The sequence below is a fragment of the Sinocyclocheilus anshuiensis genome, unplaced genomic scaffold (assembly GCF_001515605.1).
Source record: "Sinocyclocheilus anshuiensis isolate Anshui unplaced genomic scaffold, SAMN03320099.WGS_v1.1 scaffold782, whole genome shotgun sequence".
Taxonomy (NCBI): Eukaryota; Metazoa; Chordata; class Actinopteri; order Cypriniformes; family Cyprinidae; genus Sinocyclocheilus; species Sinocyclocheilus anshuiensis.
The window spans coordinates 374,175-395,877 of record NW_015546111.1 but is presented as its reverse complement, the minus strand read 5'-3'; the positions used below and the strand labels follow the sequence as shown (position 1 = coordinate 395,877).

Sequence of the window (21,703 nt, the reverse complement as noted above, 5' to 3'; positions counted from 1 at the left end):
TGTTTGTGGTACTTAGTTTATATATATATATATATATATATATATATATATATATATACACATTTATTGATTTTTATTGACATAACATCTATGGCTATTTTCATGGCAAGATCAATGTATTTTAAAGAAACAAATAGTGGTTATGTATATATATATATATATACTGTATATATATATACGGTATCTAGTATTGTAGTATACTAAGTGCAATATAATTTGATAAGTAAGCAATAAATGACAAATAAGTGACAGATGGGTTAGACTGAGCTGCATTCGTATCATATTTTTTGATATTTTTTGATTATTACTAACATTTATGTATTTATTTATTCACTGATTTACTTAGTGTGACACATTTGGTAAAGAAACTTGAGATGAGTTTATGACACCAACATCATTATGACGCTGCTGTTTGAGCTTACCTGATCACAAACTACGCTTGGCATTCAGACTGATAAAACACATAAGGGTTTCTTACTGGAAATCAGATGAAATGCCACTGTGAATCATGCAAAGTGCTCTTTGTACTGCTATGCAGTCTTGAGTTCAAGTCCCTCAGGTTCAACTCACATACCTGTAAGCCTGTTGAAACACATTGCTCATGGCTGTCCAGCGCCAGTAGGCTACTGCACTTTGAGAGTCACATAAATCCTACCGCCTATCTCTTTGGCATGTTTTTTTCATGCCTTTCACGTTATTAGACTTATTTGTCTGTAGGGTAAGTATTTCATAAAAGATAAGGCTTTCTGATGATTGAGAAAGTACCACAGAGTAACCCACATGAAATCTGCAGGCTTTTTTTGCATTGATTTTAGGGAGATATCTGTGGAACGGATGTAAATATGTTAAAATCTCTTTTAGATACTTATCAGTAGCTGAAGACATAATTTACAGGCCAAAATATTACATATTTCATAAAACACTCCAGTTTACTAACCACCAGTGGCTTCACCCCTTACTTCTGTCCTTTTTAGAGGTGCTTGTGCTTCTGGACTTTGAGGCCACCATGCCAGATGAGTTGACGATATGTGCAGGGGATGTTGTGAAGAACGTCTCAAAGGGCAAAGAGGAAGGATGGCTGGAGGGAGAGCTGAGAGGAAAGAGAGGCATGTTCCCTTGCAACTTCGTCAAGGTCTGGACCTGTAGAGCATTCTTTCCATAGCTTTCCTAGTAGCCATAATGGTCATTTTCAAAATGGCTATTTTCTCCTCACAGGAAGTGCCTGTTTACTTAATAGGGGAAAGCAACAGAGAGCCAAGAAGCATAAGGAAATGTAAGTTTCCATTATAAGTTAAAAAACAAACACGATAAACATAAAATCGTAAATGAATCTTTTAGGTGAACAAATCACTCTTGTTCTCTTCAATTCACTGAATTATTTTCTGAAGTCCCATTTGAATTGTGTGACTATTTCCTGCAGAAAAGGGCGGTGAGCGAATCTGAATTAATCTTATTAATGAATCGGTTTACTTGGATGAATCAAAGACCCCCTTTCAAATATTCAGATTTTGTTATAGATAAATAACAGTTTTCTTTTTTCAAAGATTCTTAAACTACATTTGAACAGTGGCGGCTCGTCGGGGGAGGCAGGGGAGGCATAGCCTCCCCATAATTTTAAGGTGAAGATGGGAGGAGGACGATTTAATGTTAATAAAATTCCCAATTCATTTCAGTTCATGCGGCAGGGATCCCAGACCAATACAATTAGTGTGCCTCCTCTATTTTAAAACCCACGAGCCGCCACTGCATTCGAATCTTGGTCCACAGGCGTTAGCATTTGAAGCTGTCCAAAGCATCCACTTGGTAGACTAAAATAAGTAGGCTAATGAAAGGTTTGTGCGTCCACATCCGGTCTCAAATTATACCCACCAAAATCCATGGGCTGTTACTATATCCACCATAAAATAGTGTTTGTCATAAAAGTGAAGTACTTGTAAAAGTGAAAGCTGGAAGTGCTTTTGCAGTCTAGTTCAGTTCAGTTTGTCCTCACACATTAACGTGTTGACATGTTACATATGTTTTCCACTTACTTTATCGCTCCAGCGAAGAAAACAAAGGTAACGTTACAGGCGAGGAAATGTGAGGTGGCTTTTCCCTACACCCCCGCGAACGAGGACGAGCTGGATCTGGTTGTCGGGGAGACCATCGAGATTCTCAGAGAGGTAATAATTTCCGCATTTCTATACACTTCATTGATGGAGTCTTATGTGAATGGTTTCATGTCTTACTAGTAACTTTTGCTTTTGCTGTGAGCAAAAGTGGTTGTCTTTCATAATCTCATCGTCCTTGTGAATGGAAAAAAACACCCTCACGTATGTTCAAATCTATATTTTTCTTTCAACAGATATGAACAAAAATATATATATAACCGTTTTATACAGTATTTTGGATACATCATATGAGTAAATGTACTGTAAATGTGAAAAATGTTTATGTTTCCAAATCAGATTTTAAATTTAGAAATGTCTGTTGTTGTTTTTTTTAACAAATGTTCTGCTATACTTTCTATTTTATCTGGCAGATTGAAGATGGGTGGTGGATTGGAAAGAAAAATAACCGAGTTGGAGCCTTTCCATCAAATTTTGTGAAGGAAATTTTTGTCCCTTCAAAAGGTGAGGTTGTACACTAAAACTGGAGCTTGCATTTCTTTTGCATATCTAGCATAATCTAATCTGAGAATTTTCTTTACAATGGATACAGTGCTCATCATAATTGTTGTGACAAAGATTGTTGTAACTTGGGCGTCCTGTTTTTGTGGTGAACCAGTAGTTCTTGCAGCATAACCTCATGAAGTCTTTTGTGGGCAGATCCACACATGCTTCCTGATGAGTGTTTTTGTCAGCATTTGCGTGTTTATAGTTCTGGGGGCCCTAAGCAGGCTGGCCCCGGGGGGCCCCCTCATTAGAAATGGCCCCCTCCGGACCACGGGGCCCCACGCAATTAAACACTGTACTGTTTGTCAGACATGTCTGACTGTTTTGGATTTGGTTGAATTTTGGTTAGCCTACGGTTTGTCTGATGTTGTCTGTTTTATTCTTGACTCTTGTTTCACAGCCTTACAATGGCTTCTTCACTTTTGCTGGCAAAACTCTGGTCCTTATGTTAACAAATGGCGATAACAGAGTCCAAAGTTGATCAGAAGCTTAGAACGAAGACTAAATACCAAAAATGTAAATGGTTGAGTAATCATCTGTGTTCAAACATCTGTGTTCTGCAGATGGCAAGACAACTGAAGCCACAGCCAGGCCTAAACTCTCTGAAGTCTTCAGTAAAGAGGTGACTATTATATTATATTATATTAATTATATTATATTATATTGTTTACTTTTAATTTTTTTTCATACAGGGAAAAGTACAACAGAGACCAAGTTTACGGAGAAAAACACCAAGTGGTGAGAAGTCTAAAAACATGCCATACCATACAGATGATGTTAGTAAAGTAATTAAATGCTGTTTATCTGGTTCTTGAGGTTGTACTCTTCAACTGGAAGAGGTCTGAATAACACTATTCCCATAATAGACCGTTACAGAGAACACAAGAGTCTCAAGACAAAGCTTATGCAGTTATCAGTGAATGAAAAGATCTATTCTTAAAGGACTTCCCTAAGGGTTTCATACCAGAAGAGTGGCAACATGTGCTTTCAGATTCACCCACCAAACCCAACTTGCTAATAAGTTAATCACAATGTCAGTACATTTGTCATCACTAAATACATATTTAATTTCACCACAGTGAAAGAATGTTGTCAGGCCATGTTCGACTACACAGCTGTTGCCGAAGACGAGTTGAACCTGAAGAAGGGAGATGTCATAGCAATCATCAACAAGGTGTGTCATTGGTGACCAAATGACTGCTTTCTATTTATACGGCATGCAGTACATTTTCTAAAGAAAAGTAAAGTTACCTCAACAGATTTGTATGTAAAGGATAATGTACAGTCAGCTGGTCATTGCAGCAAAATAATAAATGATGATCAGGTGATAAGAATGTCAACACAAAACAATTTTGTATCATTCTAAAGAGGTGTATTTTGCGATAAATACAGCATTATCTTGCTTATAACATGTCTACTTAAATGACTACTTAACAAAGAAGTAAATAAATGCACATGAATTTAATCAGAGTTGAAATCACACTACCGTTGAAAAGTTTAGTTAGTAAGATTAAAAATCTTTTGAAATAGATCTCTTATGCTCACCAAGACTGTGGTTATTTGATCAAAAATACAGTAAAATAATATTGTGGGGGGGGAAATTACAATAAAAAACAGTTTTCTATTTTTATATATATTTTAAAATGTAACGCTGAATTTTCTTATAATCATTCTTGAAAATAGTTGTGCTGCTTATTTTTGTGGAAACTGATATTTTTTTTTATTTTTGATAAATCTTTGATGAATAGAAAGTTCAAAAGAACAGCGTTTATTTGAAATAGAAATCTTTTGTAACATTATAAATGTCTTTACTGTCACTTTTGTTCACTTTAATGCATCCTTGCTGAATAAAAATTCTTAGTGACCTCAAATTTTTGGAAAGTGGTATGTAATGAAAAAGGGTGTGGAGTGATATCTTATGTGTATTCATAACTGACTACCTCCTGATTTGGTTGTTTATACCCCATATACAAGTTTGTGTCTTTTCCTGGGCAGTGATTCAGTTCTCTTTCGATACTTCACTTCGTACTACGTCGCTAGACGCTACGGGGAAACTCATTTTCTCCGATTTACTGAAGCCTTTTTTTTTCAATCACAGCAGTGCATCTGCACTGCCATTGTTTCAGAAATGAACCAATGATGGAGCAGCGGGCGGGGCGGGGGGGGGAGCCTATGGCGAAGCAGCGCACCCGAGCCCGCCAAAATGGGCGGGGCACCTGGCTATATAAGCAGGTGCTCGGCATGGGATCGCTGATTCTTTCTCCTTCAGTGACGACATCTACTGCTCTTCGCTGAGTCTACGAGATTTGAAGCCTTCGCCGGCAAGCTGATCCAGCCGCCGTTCTGCAGCAGCAAGATCAGCTCACCGCCTCTGCTCTCTGCTCACCGCTTGCAGCTCGCCGCCCACAGCTCGCCGCTCTCAAGCAGCACTGATCAGCGCAGCGCCTTGCAGCACCGGATCAGATCGCCGCTTCAAGCAGCTCTGTTCCCGCGTCGCTCTGAAAGGCAGCCCCGGTCAGCGCTTCGCTCACGAGCCGTCTGCAAACAAAGGGTTTTTTTCAATCACAGCAGTGCATCTGCACTGCCATTGTTTCAGAAATGAACCAATGACGGCGCAGCAGAGCTGCGCGAGCCTATGGCGAAGCAGCACGCCCGAGCCCGCCAAAATGGTTGGGGCATCTGGCTATATAAGCAGGTGCTCGGCATAGGATCACTGATTCTTTCTCCTTCAGCGACGACATCTACTGCTCTTCGCTGAGTCTATGAGATTTGAAGCCTTCGCCGGCAAGCTGATCCAGCCGCCGTTCTGCAGCAGCAAGATCAGCTCACCGCCTCTGCTCTCTGCTCACCGCTTGCAGCTCGCCGCCCACAGCTCGCCGCTCTCAAGCAGCACTGATCAGCGCAGCGCCTTGCAGCACCGGATCAGATCGCCGCTTCAAGCAGCTCTGTTCCCGCGTCGCTCTGAAAGGCAGCCCCGGTCAGCGCTTCGCTCACGAGCCGTCTGCAAACAAAGGGCAAATTTCTGAGCAAATTTCCTGTGACGTTGTTGCAAATGTCGCGCCACGGCTGTGGCTCATGCAGTACACCACTGCATGCTGATGACGGGCACGGTGAATGCGTGCAGCCGAGGCCTGGCAGGCCATCCCCGACGTGTCAAAGTGGGTTATGGGGATTATCAAATGAGGTTATCTACTCCAATTCACTCGAGAACCCCCGCGTGTCTGCGGTGTGATCCCCACCTTAGTAGGGAACACGAACGCTCGCGTTCTTCGTTCCGAGGTGGCTGTGCTGCTGGCGAAACGGGCCATAGAAATCATCCCGCCAGCTCAGAGCAAGTCAGGCTTTTACAGCTGCTACTTCCTCGTCCCCAAAAAGGATGGCGGCCTCAGGCCCATCCTCAATCTCAGGATTTTGATCCGTGAGACAGATGGGAATCCGCATTCTGAATTACCTCGACGACTGGCTTGTCTTAGCCCAGTCAGAGGCCGAGCTGATAGCCCACAGATCCTCCCTCCTCAACCACTTAGAGTGCTTGGGGCTCAGGGTCAATTACGCCAAAAGCTCGATGATTCCCAGCCAACGAATCTCATTTCTGGGGGCTGTCTTTGACTCAACCCAATGAGAGCTGTAGCCTTGCCGGAACGTGTCCTGGCTATACAGCGGCTGACAACCGCCTTCACGACAGGTGCGTCCTTTCCTCTCAGAGTGTTTCAAAGGATGCTGGGCCTTATGGCCTCTGTATCGCCAGTACTGCAGTTAGGCCTCCTTCACATGCGGCTTCTTCAACACTGGCTGAAACCCCTGGTTCCATCCCGAGCTTGGCGTCACGGACGTCTTCGTATCAAGGTGGATCAAGGCTGCATCGCAGCCCTTGCCCCTTGGAAGGACCCTTCATGGTTCAAACAGGGTGTACGCCTGGGGATGATGCACAAAAGGAAGGTCATCTTCACAGATGCGTCAACCACGGGCTGGGGAGCCCTGTGCGACGGCAGACCAGCTTTTGGCTGGTGGTTGAGCGAAGAGACAAAGCTGCACATCAACTGCCTGGAAATGCTGGCAGTATGGCAGGCCTTACAGTCCTTCCTACCACATCTAGAAGGATGCCATGTCTTAGTCCGATCGGACAACATGACGGTAGTATCCTACATAAATCGCCAGGGCTGCCTTTCCTCCCCACGCCTCTTCAGGATGGCTGAACCAGGGAGCAGACATGCTGTCTCGGAGCAACGTCCCCTCTGGCGAGTGGATGCTTCACCCCCAGACGGTTTGGAGAATATGGGAGATCTTCGGGAAGGCAGAGGACGACCTCTTCACCTCAGAAGACAACTCTCACTGCCCAATCTATTTTTCGAAGGAAAGAGATGCGCTGGCCCACGATTGCCCCAGCCTTCTCGTTTACGCTTTTCCCCCGATGGCCCTGATCCCTCAGGTCATCAGGCGAATCAGGGAACAAAGGCACAAGGTTCTTCTAGTGGCCCCGCTCTGGAGAAACCAACTATGGTTCTCAGAGATGTCTCAGCTGCTCACGGCAGCTCCATGGCCCATTCCCCTGAGACGGGACCTCCTCTCTCAGGCGAACATGACGATATGGCACCCCCAACCCAAGTTGTGGGCCCTACACTTATGGCCTCTCGATGGGAGCCTATGAACCTCCCAGAGGGTATCTTAAATACCATTTCTCAGGCTAGAGCCCCGTCCACAAGGTGCCTCTATGCCCTCAAATGGTCGGTCTTCACCGCTTGGTGTACAAACCGCGGTGAAGACCCATCCACATGTGACATATCTTCGATATTGTCCTTCCTTCAAGAGCTGTTGGATAAGGGTCGCACCCCCTCCACTCTTAAGGTCTATGTGGCGGCTATAGCAGCTTTTCATGCTCCTATAGACGGGATATCGGTCGGCAGGAACAACCTCGTTGTTCGATTTTTGAAAGGGTCTAGGAGGTTGAACCCCCCTCACCCTTCTACGGTCCCTACATGGGATCTGTCTACGGTTCTGAGGGCGCTCAAAGGCCCCCCCTTTGAACCACTGCAATCCGCTGATATTCGACCCCTGTCGCTAAAGACCGCTCTGCTATTGGCTTTGGCATCGGTTAAGCGAGTTGGAGATTTCTCCAACTCACTCTCTGTGAGCCCCTCCTGCCTTGAATTCGGGCCTAACAACTCCAAGGTTATCCTGAAGCCTAGGCATGGTTACGTACCTAAAGTGCTCTCTATTCCATTCAGAGCACAGGTAATCACGCTCTCTGCGCTCCCCCCCCCCCTTGCAGGAGGACCAGGAGCAAAACCTGCTCTGTCCTGTCAGGGCATTAAAAATCTACTTTGACCGCTCCGCCTCCTTTAGGCAGTCGGAGCAGCTCTTTGTATGCTTTGGTGGCCGCACCAAGGGGCTTCCGGTCACAAAGCAAAGACTATCCCGTTGGATAGTTGACGCAATAGCTCTTGCATACTCCTCCTTGGGCCTTCAATGCCCCATCGGGGTCAGAGCACATTCCACGAGAGGCATGGCCTCATCCTGGGCATGAACGTCTGGGCTTAGCTTCCGGCACGCTCTCGGCCCTATCTAGTTCCGAGGCTGTGCGAAGCTCTAAGAACAATTATGTAAGGCTGGGCTCGACCTCTATGAGTTAGCCCATTTCTTTTCCTCCTCTTGACCCGAAAAGAGTCCTGGTCTCTGGCTATGACCTGCTTCATTGTAGCTGATCTACAGGGCCCCCTTCTGGACGCCCTGGACAATTACTTATAAGTCGTTCATCTACCATAGCACGGTTTGATTGAATAGGTTCCCGTAGTGTCTAGCGACGCAGTACGAAGTGAAGTATCGGAAGGGAACGTACTCGGTTACTAACGTAACCTCGGTTCCCTGAGATATGGGAACGAGTACTGCACGACTCTGTCGTCGCTTCAGTCGATATGAATCAGTGATCCTATGCCGGGCACCTGCTTATATAGCCAGATGCCCCGCCCATATTGGCAGGCTTGGGTGCGCTGCTTCGCCATAGGTCATTGGTTCATTTCTGAAACAATGGCAGTGCAGATGCACTGCTGTGATTAAAAAAAGGCTTCAGTAAATCGGAGAAAAGGAGTTTCCCGCAGCGTCTAGCGACGCAGTACTCGTTCCCGTATCTCAGGGAACCGAGCTTACGTTAGTAACAGAGTACATTTTGTGCTTTTATTTTCTTTCTCTTTTCCCTGAAGACCACTGAGGACGAGGGCTGGTGGGAGGGGGAACTGAACGGACGCAGGGGCTTTTTTCCCGATAACTTCGTCATGGTGATCCCAGCGGATGCTCTTCATGTGAGTGTGGGACAGAGAAATGTTCTCATGATTGGCCCATTTGTGCACTGTTAGAGAATGGGAGTCTCCCTTTTGTCACCACTGCTCTGGACTGTTAGTAATGCGCTGGCTCAGAAAACCGATTTTAGGCCAAGGACATTCGTTCTAGTTTACAAATAGTTAAAATTGTTTTAAGTTGGAAGAGACCTGAGGTTATAAATCTGTTTTTAATACATTGATCCTGTCTGTGATGACACAAGAATGCTAACTGTGGTCTATACATGACTGTATTTTCTTCCTGTTACTTTGGGATTATTAAAAGAGATCGACTCAGAGGTTTCCATTAGAAGAGAGGAACACTAAAAACGGTGACTTGATTCCTCCTACATGGAAAGAGTGTGAGCTATATCCTGCTCGGAAGGACTAATCTGCATTTTGTTGACAATTTCTTGTTTCTGACAGACTGGTAATGCAGGACAGCCACCGGTGAGACATGGCTCTCAGAGAAACGCAGGTAAGACATCAGCACCTGTCATAGCAGCAGGGCTGGTTTGACAAGTAGCTGGAAATGTTGATAGAAATAGCATTAAAAGATTTTAGGGGGTGTTTGAGCTGGTTTGATTAGATAAGATGAAAAACGTGTAGTAGCACATGTCAGGCCATCTTTAAAGCACTTGTTACTGTCAGGTTGAAAGTTTGTAGGTTTGAATCCTGCATGGTGTGACCCATGAGCCATTACTTCTGAGAAAACTGCTTTTGTGCTAAATTACTACTTTTTGTTTTGTGAAAGTGCTATATTTGTCCATCTTTATTTTAGTATCAGTAACTCAATATACAAAATTCCATTTAACGTTATATGCTAGCACAGTCATACACTATACAATAGTATATGCTGAGCTTGAAAAACAGGATCTTGTAATATAAAATTTGAATTTTTGCATAATGTTTTGTGTCTTTAGAACAACTCGGATGTCTTCATTAAATATAGGATATAGTTAATCAAAAGACACAAATAAGTACTTTAATCCCAGTTAAGCTGGAATTCATCGTTGGTAAATAATGACTCTTGAGTTATGGTTTTAATGAAGGAAAAGTCATCATTGTCTAACTCACAGTATTTGCACACTTACCTTTTTTTAAATCAGACACAACTGCTAAGAATCTTTTACCTTGAGGAAATTTAAGTTCAGTTTTGTACGTTTTATACATATATTGCATCATGCAAAATAAAGACAATTGAACAGCTTAGTGTTTTTCTTTTACAAAGAATATAAACACTTAATGAACGTTCTATTAATTTTATACAGTGCTGAGCAGTCTTTATTATTACACTACAATTTTTTTAATCAGCTTGACTTTTCTGAGGAATTAGCAAGTTTAATATTAGCTTATGTTTGGTAGTTCACAAACATTCTCTAATGGAAACTATGGATACGGTAAAATACAGTTTCTGCACCTGTTATTGACAACTGTCATTTCTAGGACAGTTAGTAAGTAGGCTTTTTGCTTATCTCATGTTTTTTTTTTTTGCATTCGAGCATGAGACTCCATTTCCCCTCAGGCTGATCATATTTGGTTTGCTGCAAAATTTTCTGTGACAGTGTTAAAGTGATCTTAAAAGCCTGGAAATGTAATGCAAGAATCTCTGTTCATTACAGTTTTAATGAAGTTTTAAATCTGACTTCACACACATAACACTCATTACCACAAACCGCTCTAAGAAACACTGATGCAGCTGTGTGGGGCTGTGACAGGAAGTCGTAGGCCATGAAGAGATGTCATGTGAGCAGACTCTAGAGAAAAGCGGAGCACCCCTGTGCTCTCTACATATAAACGCCTTCATATGAACATAGGGTTGTAATGTTGGAATACTGACAAAACTCACAGGGTATGTATAGAACTATTTATTCTTCAGTTTTTTCAGTTCTTGGATTTTAGTGTTCTCTACATGCTAGATGTGTTTGCAGTTGATATCGCTTGTCTTATGAATTCAGGCAATTAGATAAGTCACAGAATGGGGTTTTTAATAGGTTTTTTGAAGATTTGGTTTCAAAAGAAACAATGACTTGTCATAGTCATCCTGATAGGAGATGAAATAATGTTCTGTATGAGAGAGGATGTTTACTCAAAGTAATTACATGTGACATTTATGGCTTTGGTAAGATCTGCGATTGCGTTTGATTTTGTCTTAGATTGTGACTTTCTTGTTTGATTTTGACTCCACAAGGGTAATTCTGAATGAGCACAGAGATTTGATGTTTTTGTTTTGTAGTTTAAAGGCTGGTAATACTTGATCTCATTCGGGTTTATTAAGGGAACCCATGAGAATTTTTTGTGTAGCCACAGGAAAGAGCAGGCCAGCTCTTTAGCTCATTTTTCAGGGAAAGTTGCCTGTTCCCATGCCACTGAGACCTCCAGCATGTAACCCGTGTAGCTGTGAGAATGCTTCAAAGTGATGTTTATTTTGTGCTGTTATTTTAAAGTTTGTAAAGGGCAAATTATGAAAAAGAATGACTGCAAAAATTGGTTCAAAGGTGCTGGCTGGATCCTCTGGTGTTCTATGGACAAAAGATACTCTGTAACAGTCCAAAAAAAAACAATGACAGGGATGGAAGATTTTTTAGTTACATTTGTTAAGAGTTGTTAGTAGCATTGATGGGGAAAACAAATATACAAATGCATAAAATTTTGATGAAACAAATACATTGACTGCCAAATCTTGTATCTTCTTATATCTCAGTGAACCAGATGCCAGTGATGGACCAGAACAGCTCTGACGCGAACCCAAAAACGGAGACTAAAAGTAATAATTCTGAACACACCTATAAATAACCTTGCTAAAGTGTAACATTCTGTCTTGATGATTGAATTATTTATTACTTTAATAAATAGTAAATATTTGAGCGCATTTAAAAGCACTGCTGTCTGAGGAAATTTAGCCATTATGATAATATTTATCTCGCCGTTGCCCTCTCTGCTCTTTGCACAGGTGAGAAACCAGACACTAAAGATTTTCGAAGTGACCCACCTGGTAAAATAAAGTTGCCTGGTTTACACAAACCACCCGTTCCACCACCACCAGTGAAGGAGAAGCCCATAAAACTAGTACCAAAGTAAGTGATGCCTCAGCAAATCATCTTTCGAGCATACGACCTTCTGTGATGCTCATTAAGTAATGGCAAAAATATAATGAATCTGAAACGTAAGCGTTTTTCACTATTTCACCAGATAAATAAAATGAATCTCCTTCCATCGGTCAGATTTATAATGCTGAGGGACTGAATTCCCCCTCATTAGATAATCATTTAGCATGCTATGTTGTTCTAAAGGGCCTGTGAATGCTCAGTCTTGCAGAGAGCGATGGAAATTTTATGAGTTGCTGAGGGACTAAACAAACCCAAACGGCCTGTTTCCTGTTTTTTTCCTGTGAGACTGAGTCTTCAGGCAGAGCTTACAGAAAGAACTGTCATTCTGACTGTAATGCGTGCACAAACGTAAGACATTACTGTCTATTAACAGTTAATCTAACATTTTCCACAACAAATCAAAGCAGTGCATTGTTTGAAAAAAGCTCTCGGTACTTTAAAACACATTAGACACATTGATAGCATCACCACGTTACAGATGCTGGTGTTTATTTTGATTTCAGTGCAGGGAACAATGCTATTAAACTGAAACTGCTTGCTATGCATTTGTGTATTTTAAGTACTCAGAAGTTTCTGAAATGTATTTTAATGCATTGTATGTGTGTAAAATGTGTCTCTTAGAAATGAAGAGCCACAACTTGTCTCGCCTAAACAGCCCCCAGCTTCACCAGTACAGAAAGAGGTTAAAGACAATAAGGAGGTTAAAGAGAAAACCCCTGACCAGTTTGACAGTGTAGATGTGTCCCCAGAGAAACTGAGCCATCCCACAGCCAACAGAGCCAAACCTCCACAGAGAAGACCACCAACAGCCCTCACCTCTGCCGGACAAGTGAGCCTAATTTGAGTTGATTTGAAGTTTATTTCCGTTTAAGGGATGAATTGCAACAAAATGAATCAAGTATTAATGTTTAATCAGACTTGTGGTTTTCAAAGCTTGAGGTGTGCCACTCAAGACAAATCATGTCAGGGGAGGTGCGTGAAGAATGATATTAAAAATTAGGGCTGTCGATCAATTAAAATAATGAATCATGATTATATATAATAATTATAAAAATTTAGTCGATGTAGTAGTTTTTAAACGACTTTATTAAAGGGGTCATATGATGCTGCTAAAAAGAACATTATCTTTTGGAAGACCAAACAAAGTAGTTTCGCTGTCACAACGAAGCACACAGCGTCTTCACGACATGGCTGCAGCGTCAACAAAACTACAGTGAGAATAAAAGTTACGCCTTCTTTCTTTGCGTGAACATTTGGGCGGCGTTATGCAAATCTTCTCACATAGTGAGGTAGATATGTGGGGGCGTGTTAGAACGAGCCGTTTTAGGTAGGTGTGGCTGACTCTGAACTTTTATAAAGAATATCTCTTTGGATTTGAGACTTTAGTCTTTGCAACTTTACAGATCTTCTTTATGCACCAAGAGCTTGTAACACTCCAAAGAGAAAGGAAAAATTGAAATCGCATCATATGACCCCTTTAAATGTTAATACATTCTAATGTCTTGATAAAATAATGCAAATGACATCTGTTTTTCATAAAGGTTCTAGCTGAAATTGACAACAATGAAACTTCAGAAGAGAAAGATGGATTACCACAAAATATTCCAGAGGTTTGGATAACTCTTTATAATAACTTTCATTCATGATATTATTGCATTATATAATGCTTCACAGATCATATCAGCTCATGTGCCTTCAAATATTTAAAATGGGATTCATGTTTGAAAGTACATTAACTATTGATCTGTTAAGCATTATATAATGTTTTAAAGGGCTATTAATGAAAGTTGTTCTAAAGTGTTCCCAAAAGTTGTAAAATTAATGACATTACATAATGGAATTATATTTACAAAACATCTCCTTAAATGTCTGGTATATGCTACTGTTCAAAAGTTTGAGGGCAGTAAGATTTTTTTATGTTTTTGATGAAAAATACAATAAAAACAGTAATATTGAGAAATATTATTACAATTTAAACTGTCTTTCAAAATGTAGTTTATTCCTGTGATGGAAAAGCTGAATTTTTAGCAGCCATTATTCCAGTGTTCAGTGTCACATGATCAGAAATCATTCTAATTTGCTGATTTGGTGCTTAAAAAACAGTTCTTATTATTGTCAGTGTTGAAAACAGTAGTGCTGTTAATATTTTTGTAGAAACCATGATACATTTATTTCAGGATTCTTTAATGAATAGAAAGTATAAAGGAACAGCATTTTCTTTTAAATCTTTTGTAACAATGTAAAAGTCTTTACTGTCACTTATCAATTTAACATGCTTTTGTGCAATAAAATGATCAATTTCTTAAAAAATGAAAATAAAAAATGACTTTTGAACAGTAATGTACACGTATGAACATTTTGTCATCTTGTCCTGGGAGTTATATCCCTCTTCATGCCTCAGTTGCTCAGCTGCTGGTATTTTTTTCACAGGCTACAGAACCTCAGTCATCACCGTCCACCAAGACAGACCAAGTGGCTAAGACCACTTCACCACCCAAGACACCGACTGAAAGCAAAGCTGTGGCTCAGGAGGAGAGCGCTTCCCTGGCCTCTGTGCTGACTGAACTCAAAGATCTCCGCATGTCACTGGATCTCCTCAAAGCGCAGCATGAGTGAGTATAAACCCCTAACTACCACACCTGAATGACCATATCACACATTAACCTTATTGCAATATACCTCTTTAATGACCAGGAGAGACATAAAGGAGCTTAAAGATGAACTGAAGGACGAGATGGAAAAAAGAATGAGATTACAGGTGAGTGGTGAGATTTGAGTCTATTCTGTGGAGGTAATAAAGTCTCACTTTATTATATATGCTAATATATGCATCTAAAACAAACTGGTAGAGTTCACGGAAATACCATATTAAAAATTATGACTTGGAATTCACAAATCACATATTTGTGGCTTTACTTTCTTCAAAGACTTGAAGTAGTGTAACAGAATTAGGGCAAACTTTCAGTTGTTTGAGCAACAAACAAATTAGAAAAAAAAGGCAAAAACAGAAGTAGATTGCAGTGATTTGTTTTTTTTACATCAGAGTTCCTCATACAGTAAAAATAAATACATTTAAATTAGGGGTGCGCCGATCCGATATTCAGTATCGGTATCGCTCCGATACTGTCATTTTCTGCTGGATCGGGGTATCGGTCAGACGAGACCGATCCAAATCCGATATTGTGCATATACTATTGTGTTATTGTTAAGCCCCACGAAAGACACAAAAACATTATAAAGCACCATAAAGTTTCCGTGCACTATATTTCAAGTGTTCTGAGACCGTTCCATAGGTACAGATTAATATTTAAGTCGTTAAATTCAAGTTCACTTAAATATTCTCTCCGCTGCGTTCGGTTACGACAGTCAAGACGACGAAACTCTCTTTAGGATGATACAATGTTCCTATTATTATACTTGATCTGTAGATAAACATCAGTGGTTTTGCATAAAAGGACTTTATCTTGTTGGAGTTTAGTGCTAATTCTAAATCATGTTACTTTCTACCGGGTGTCTGTTAGATCACAACACTGGAGTAGAGAGCACTATGAATTGTTCTTCATGCGCACAGTAACTGAAATTTAAAACTGTCAAAAGAAAATGCTCAATAAACTATCGCACAGATATAATGCACTGCGCATCTTTCTTGTTCTGTCTTATCTATCATATGTTGCTGCCTCATTACTGTGCTATAAATGTAAAAGAAATGTTAATTTATTTCATATATTTATATATAATTATATTTACTTGTTTTTCATGAATGTATATTACAATACAAAGAGCAATGTGTAACATTTTACCAGATTACCTATTTACTTTTATTTCCCCCCCACAAAATAGTTTTTTAATCTAAATGTTTAGATTTTATTAAATTATTGTGAACTCATAATTTTTGTAGAGTAACTTTTGCTGCTGAATTATCCACTAACCTAGTTTATAATAGTATTTTTCTCATAGATTATGATTATATATTTTTTAATTTATTTTTCTTTATAATGAAGTTGTCTATATTTAGTAGATTGTGTGTAATACACAAAACAGTGATGATCAGGTCAAAACACACTGAGGTATAGAAATGAAAAAAAACAAACTGTGCTGGTATCGGATCGGTATCGGTATTGTCCGATACTCAGAACTTTTGGTATCGGATCAGGATCCTTTCTGAAAAAATGGTATCGTGCCACCCCTAATTTAAATCCTGTATTCCAAATTAAATCTAGTTGTCAATGGCACAAAAAACCATAAGTACCATCTTCATCCTCAAGAGAGCAGCAGTGAGATAAAAATGCAAGCTGAACTGATAGAACCTCCAAACATCTGCATCACATAAAGGATACCTGTGCCATCTATAAACAACCTTAAAAATAGCCAAATAGGCAGTGTTAAACTTTAATAAAATGACTTTTAACAATATTTCTTAACTGATGGAAGTTTTTTTTTTTTACTTCAGAATAATGGCATCCAGCTTGTTTTTACACTGTAGAATTTAAATATAGTCTCACCTTAATGCTAGTCTTCCCTTGTTGCTAAGTACAACTTATTAAATAATATTTTAATGCTTATAGGATGAAGTGGAGGCTTTGAGGAAAAAACAGTGAACATTGAACACCAGAAGTATTTCACTACCCCCAGTGATCCTTCGACATGGACGTAAAGGCTACAGAAAGAGGATGTTGAGGGAATGGAAATCCAGCACATGTGACTGAATGATTCATTCTTGGTTGAGTGGACTAGAAGCTAGAGCTCCATTCAGATAGCAGAACTACAAAAATACTTCTTGGGTTCTCATACTCTGCTTATGAGCTCTTTTGGTTGTGGGAGTCTTGGCCACTCATTTCTTAAGACATATGTGCATTTTTTTGAAATGTGTAAATAGCAGATATCCAATATCTTATATTTTCATGGAAATTTAGGGATAATGTAGGTCATATTTTAAGGTATTAACACACTTTCTATTATTAATATATTTCTGCTTTGTGGTTGTGTTCTGTAACAAATAAATCAATAGATAGTTCCACTGATGTTGTAGAAATGTTTTTGCTCCAAGCCTGATTTACCCAGAGACGTTCATGATAAGCATGACATGGCATCTTTTTTAAAGCATAAATGTTTTATCTGTGTTACGATATAAAACAAGATGACTTTATTTTTGTGAGTGAAATATACCATTGTACAAATACAGAACTGGTATCAAATGCATGCAACCTATATGAACAAAGTATTAAAATAATTTTTTCATAACCCCCGTGACCTTATTGAAAAGAATCTTATGAAATGACACAAAACACAATTTGATTGACTCCAGGTCATTTGTGACCTGCAAATGTTGTTTAAAAGCTCTGAATGGCATGAATAGGCTTTGCTTTGTCCCTAACCAGAATGTGAAAGTCAATTTTCCCTTGGTGAAGATGTGATGTGAGACTGGTGTGGATTTAATTTCCCTTTAGACCGAAAACAGCATCTGGAAACCATGTGGAATACATTAGATCTTCATAGTCATAATCATTGGGAATGGACTATATTTAATGACACAGATTAATTCCAAATAGAAATATGTTTGTAGGTTGAATTACAGTGATGACAGTACCATCAGTCAAAACAGACTCAAATTCTTGACTTTTTCGGGCTCATCTATGGATGTCATGTGGGTCCTATGAGCAGTTCTCAAGTTTACTTTTAGTTAAACAATGACAAAGTAGTTTTACTAGAAAACTAGCATTCTGTCCTGTGTAAATACTTTTTATTGGTATGCTTTAGTCTAAATGTTTGAGTTTCAGTATTTTCAATGAATGTAAAGCTCAATAATATTTATAACAAACACATCTAGCCATGATCTCGTCGTATTATTCCACATTCCATAGTCAGAGGTAATATTTGAACTAAAATGATACAATAACATCAATTTGGTGAGCAAATATAACTTGATCATGAAAGACAAGATGCCCAAAAAACAACCATGAAATTTATTGTAAAACGCACATGAAGATCTGATTAATCAGGTGTGCAAATATGTCATTTAATATTTGTTACTGATATACTCTTGATGGCTCTGAGAGTTTTAACAGATGATTGCTTGGCAAATCAACCCTTGGTTGTTTTAACCTGCGTCTGCTGATTGGTATAACCATGTTACTTGAGATTCTGAGCATGACCCGTGTTGAGCAGGATTTGTATTTTTTATTTTTTTTTGGCTTTATTTAGGAATGCACTATATATCGGTACCATATCAGTTATGAGTTGTTTATCAATATTGGGCGATAATTGATTTTTCTTGTGCAGGCTCATTTCAAAATCCCACTTTTTTACTTTCACATTTTACCATCATCAAACTCTCAAAATTAATCTTGAAAAACATTACAAATCTCAAAGTAATATCTAGTTTTCATATCATACATTATAATGTTGTGATGCCTATTTGCTATTTCACATTATTGCATTTAAAACAATTAACTTTAGCTTTTTGCATTTTGTTTTTTTTTTCATTTAGACAAATTAGTATAAATCATGAAAATAATGATCTCATCTGCATCAAATTTTAATTTCTGTTCTGAGTTACTGCATGATTTGACATGGGGGACTTTAAAAAAAAAGTACAAAAATAGCAAGGAAAAAAAATCTATACACAATAAATGGCATGGTGCAAAAGTGCATTTGCTTTCAGTGAGCTTCTAATAATCACGTACAATTCACAAATCATTTTTAAACATCAACTCTGACATCAAAGTCTAAATTTGTGCTTTAAGATGACTTTTTAATAAGCACCATGACATGGAGACTGACAGCAACCAAATGTTGCATACAGAACAGCTGTACCCGTGGTCTGTAGGATTACAATAACATCAGTCCAACGTATAAAAAAAAATGGAAACACTGTCCATTAACAGTCTTCCAAAGTACTGCACTCAACCAGTGAAATGGCTTGAGTTTGTATTCATGAGTGTTAGTAGTAGTGCACTCTTCCAATAGTGCCTGTCCCTGTTCCCAGAATGTCTGGCTGTCCGTTTCGCCAGATTTCCCTGATGATCCTCTCCCTTTCCTCCAATCGCTGTGCCCGCTCCAGCTCCTCAGCTGAGGTGAACACGTTCCTGCTCAGAGTCCCGTCCGGCGTGATGAGGTGGTTGCTCATGGCAATCTCTGTGGTGCTGTGCTGGATAGAGGACTCCAGGCCTCCTGCATCTTCCTCCTCCTCATCATCGCTCTCTTCGTCTTCCTCACTATAGTCTTTCAGCTGTTTTTTCTCTGGCGTGGGGGATGCCGTAGTGGTCCGAGGCTTGCAGGAAATCCGGATGACCAAGAGGCAGAGAGTGAGCACCAGGCCAAAACAGACGCCGACGACAAAGTAAAGGCCGAAACTCTCTGGATTGGCTGAACAGATGGGGAAAGGAGTCTGGTTTATTCACTGGAACATATTCATATGAGTTTGCTGTTCTTTTAACCTGAGCTGCATGTTAAACATGGGAAAAGCACATACCTTTAATGTGAGCGTAAGCAGCAATAGTGTTGCTCAAGAAATCCATCTCCTTCCTTTTCACATTCATCCTGGCTTTGTCCTGTGTTTCCAAACCCAGAGGATAAAAAAAACTGAAAATAATGTTGATAAAGTGAGTGGTGCTTATTTTCAGCACATGCTAAAATGTGGCTGCTAATGTGTTCTGGGTGTTTTCTGACTATCATAAAAACACTTCACAAATACACAAATCAGTATTTTTTTTATTTTGTTTTAATTGATTGATTGATTGACTGATTTTGCTGTATGAAGCTAGAAAAAATACAAAGTGACAATAAACAAGATTTAACATTATGTGGTACATTTTATAGATTCATATTTTTTTATGTTTTTAAAGGCAAATTTTTTAGAGGTGCAATTAGCATTAAATATGTATATTATAAGATTACTGTAAGTTTTCAAATAAAGAATAAATTCTAAAAACAATCAATCAGCAAAATTGTTTTGTTCTAAAATTTTATATGTGAAATCAGTTGTAAAAATTTATATTATGAAATTAAGTAAGTTTTCAAATAAGGAATAAATACAGAATTTAAGAAAGAAATATACAATTGTAAAATTCAAATAAAATAAAATATTTGCAAGAATTTCAGGCCAAACAAAAAAATAGGCCAAAGGTCAAGCTTCTGTGTTCCAAAAGTAAAAGTAACAGGCTAGTCAAATGGAGCATTTTATTCAGTCACAGTGCTACTACAATTCTATGGCACTGTGAGGCACAGTATAGACACACTATATATAACTATTCAGTCAAAACAAGTCTACAGCCCATCCCTGCTCCTATTGTGAGGTCGAAAGGTCAGCATTGCCAAGAGCTAGTGGGGCCCATTTCCTTTACAAATCTCCACCTAATGGAGTGTAGCCAGTAGTCAGACTCTTTTGTATCTGAATAAAGGACATGATACAATACTCTTCCTAATGACGTCCATCTGAATACATCTGCAGCGTTTTCCTTTCCTGTTTTGTTTGTGTCCATAGTGTATTTCCTCTCTGACTCTTTTCCTCTCCTTCTAACTGTGAACTCCCAAGGAAGATTCATATTTCCAAGGGCCAACAAATACAGCCATACCCTCACATACAGTATGAGGGCAAGAGTTTCAGGAGGTTATATATTTTTAATCCCAAACAAGCATATCCTCCCTATGACAGTATGACAGTTCTGCGCCTGGTTCTTATCTCAATCCGCAATGCATTGCAGGCGCCACAGAAAACATGTGCGCCTACCGGATCTTACCACACTTCCTGTGTCCCCCCGCTCCTCTTTTATATCCCATCCACTACAGAACCTCCTGCTGACTTTGGCTTTGCTTACTCGCTTTTGTTCTCTGTCTGACATCATTGCTGTACACATACTGTTTAAGTATGCAAACTCAGTGATTTACATGTGCTTAAATGACTAAGTAATTACACATTATCATAACATTTACAATATGGTCCTACAAAAATGAACCTTTAAAGGCACAGTTCACCTAAAAATGAATATTCTGTCATCATTTGCTCACCAGAGACATTCAAGCTAAAAAAAAAGGACAATAAATAACAATTTGCTATATTCTAAGTTTTCTGGCATCATATGATGGCTTTGTGTTCAACTTTGTTTTTCACAGAAAATTGGAATATCTTTAGAATACCTCCTTTTGTATTCCATAAAAGAAAGAAAGTCATACAGGAAATATCAATGATTGCATAATTATAACTGAGTGAAGTGAACTATTCCTTTAAGAATTCTTTGGTGTCAGTTCTAAAACATAATTAAAATGTGGAATTAATACACAGTTATTCTCTAGATTTTAATAAGCATACCTTTACCAGTTGTTGAAATAGTCCCAAAACAAAACAACAATGCACAACATAAAACAAAACAAAATGCATAGCAACTATAAAACAAACAGAGTTAGCCTAGAAATAAATGCATTGAGATTTACCATATAAAGCAGTCAGTTTCTCTTCATGGTGCACTGTTTTTTTTTTTTTAGATGGGTCAAGCTTCTCACTCTGGTTATGGCCTTGTGTCCTCAGAATATCTTGGGTCTTCGTCTATACACTGACAAACGCAAACACACACACGCACGCACGCATGCACATACACACACACACACACACACACACACACACACACACACA

The 21,703-nt window shown here is 39.3% G+C and overlaps 2 protein-coding genes across 8 annotated transcripts in view; one reads left to right on the top strand and one right to left on the bottom strand.

Annotated features, from left to right (window-relative positions):
• The window catches only part of LOC107700715 (SH3 domain-containing kinase-binding protein 1-like), a 17,680-nt gene extending 279 nt beyond the window's left edge, over positions 1-17,401 (top strand). Inside the window, exons 2-17 of one of the 5 annotated variants that reach the window (XM_016502462.1) lie at positions 975-1,132; positions 1,216-1,273; positions 2,044-2,162; positions 2,522-2,612; positions 3,218-3,276; positions 3,347-3,392; positions 3,734-3,828; positions 8,852-8,950; positions 9,392-9,443; positions 11,670-11,732; positions 11,919-12,042; positions 12,697-12,904; positions 13,617-13,685; positions 14,506-14,687; positions 14,770-14,833; positions 16,641-17,401. In XM_016502462.1, coding sequence (XP_016357948.1) covers positions 975-1,132; positions 1,216-1,273; positions 2,044-2,162; positions 2,522-2,612; positions 3,218-3,276; positions 3,347-3,392; positions 3,734-3,828; positions 8,852-8,950; positions 9,392-9,443; positions 11,670-11,732; positions 11,919-12,042; positions 12,697-12,904; positions 13,617-13,685; positions 14,506-14,687; positions 14,770-14,833; positions 16,641-16,673 — 1,520 coding nt within the window. In that variant the 3' untranslated portion in view covers positions 16,674-17,401. Of the gene's footprint in view, positions 1-974; positions 1,133-1,215; positions 1,274-1,764; positions 1,833-2,043; positions 2,163-2,521; positions 2,613-3,217; positions 3,277-3,346; positions 3,393-3,733; positions 3,829-8,851; positions 8,951-9,391; positions 9,444-11,669; positions 11,733-11,918; positions 12,043-12,696; positions 12,905-13,616; positions 13,686-14,505; positions 14,688-14,749; positions 14,834-16,640 lie in introns of those variants that run through there. The other 4 variants (XM_016502463.1, XM_016502465.1, XM_016502467.1 and 1 more) reach the window with 4 other exon arrangements.
• Positions 17,402-18,658: 1,257 nt separating this feature from the next.
• Positions 18,659-21,703, bottom strand: part of LOC107700680 (protein eva-1 homolog B-like) — a 14,436-nt gene continuing 11,391 nt past the window's right edge. The window contains exons 2-4 of one of the 3 annotated variants that reach the window (XM_016502420.1): positions 21,505-21,623; positions 19,547-19,656; positions 18,659-19,440 (exon numbers count right to left, since the gene is read on the bottom strand). In XM_016502420.1, the coding sequence (XP_016357906.1) occupies positions 19,016-19,440; positions 19,547-19,613 (492 nt within the window). In that variant the 5' untranslated portion in view covers positions 19,614-19,656; positions 21,505-21,623 and the 3' untranslated portion in view covers positions 18,659-19,015. The remainder of the gene's footprint in view (positions 19,441-19,546; positions 19,657-21,504; positions 21,624-21,703) is intronic. The other 2 variants (XM_016502419.1, XM_016502418.1) reach the window with 2 other exon arrangements.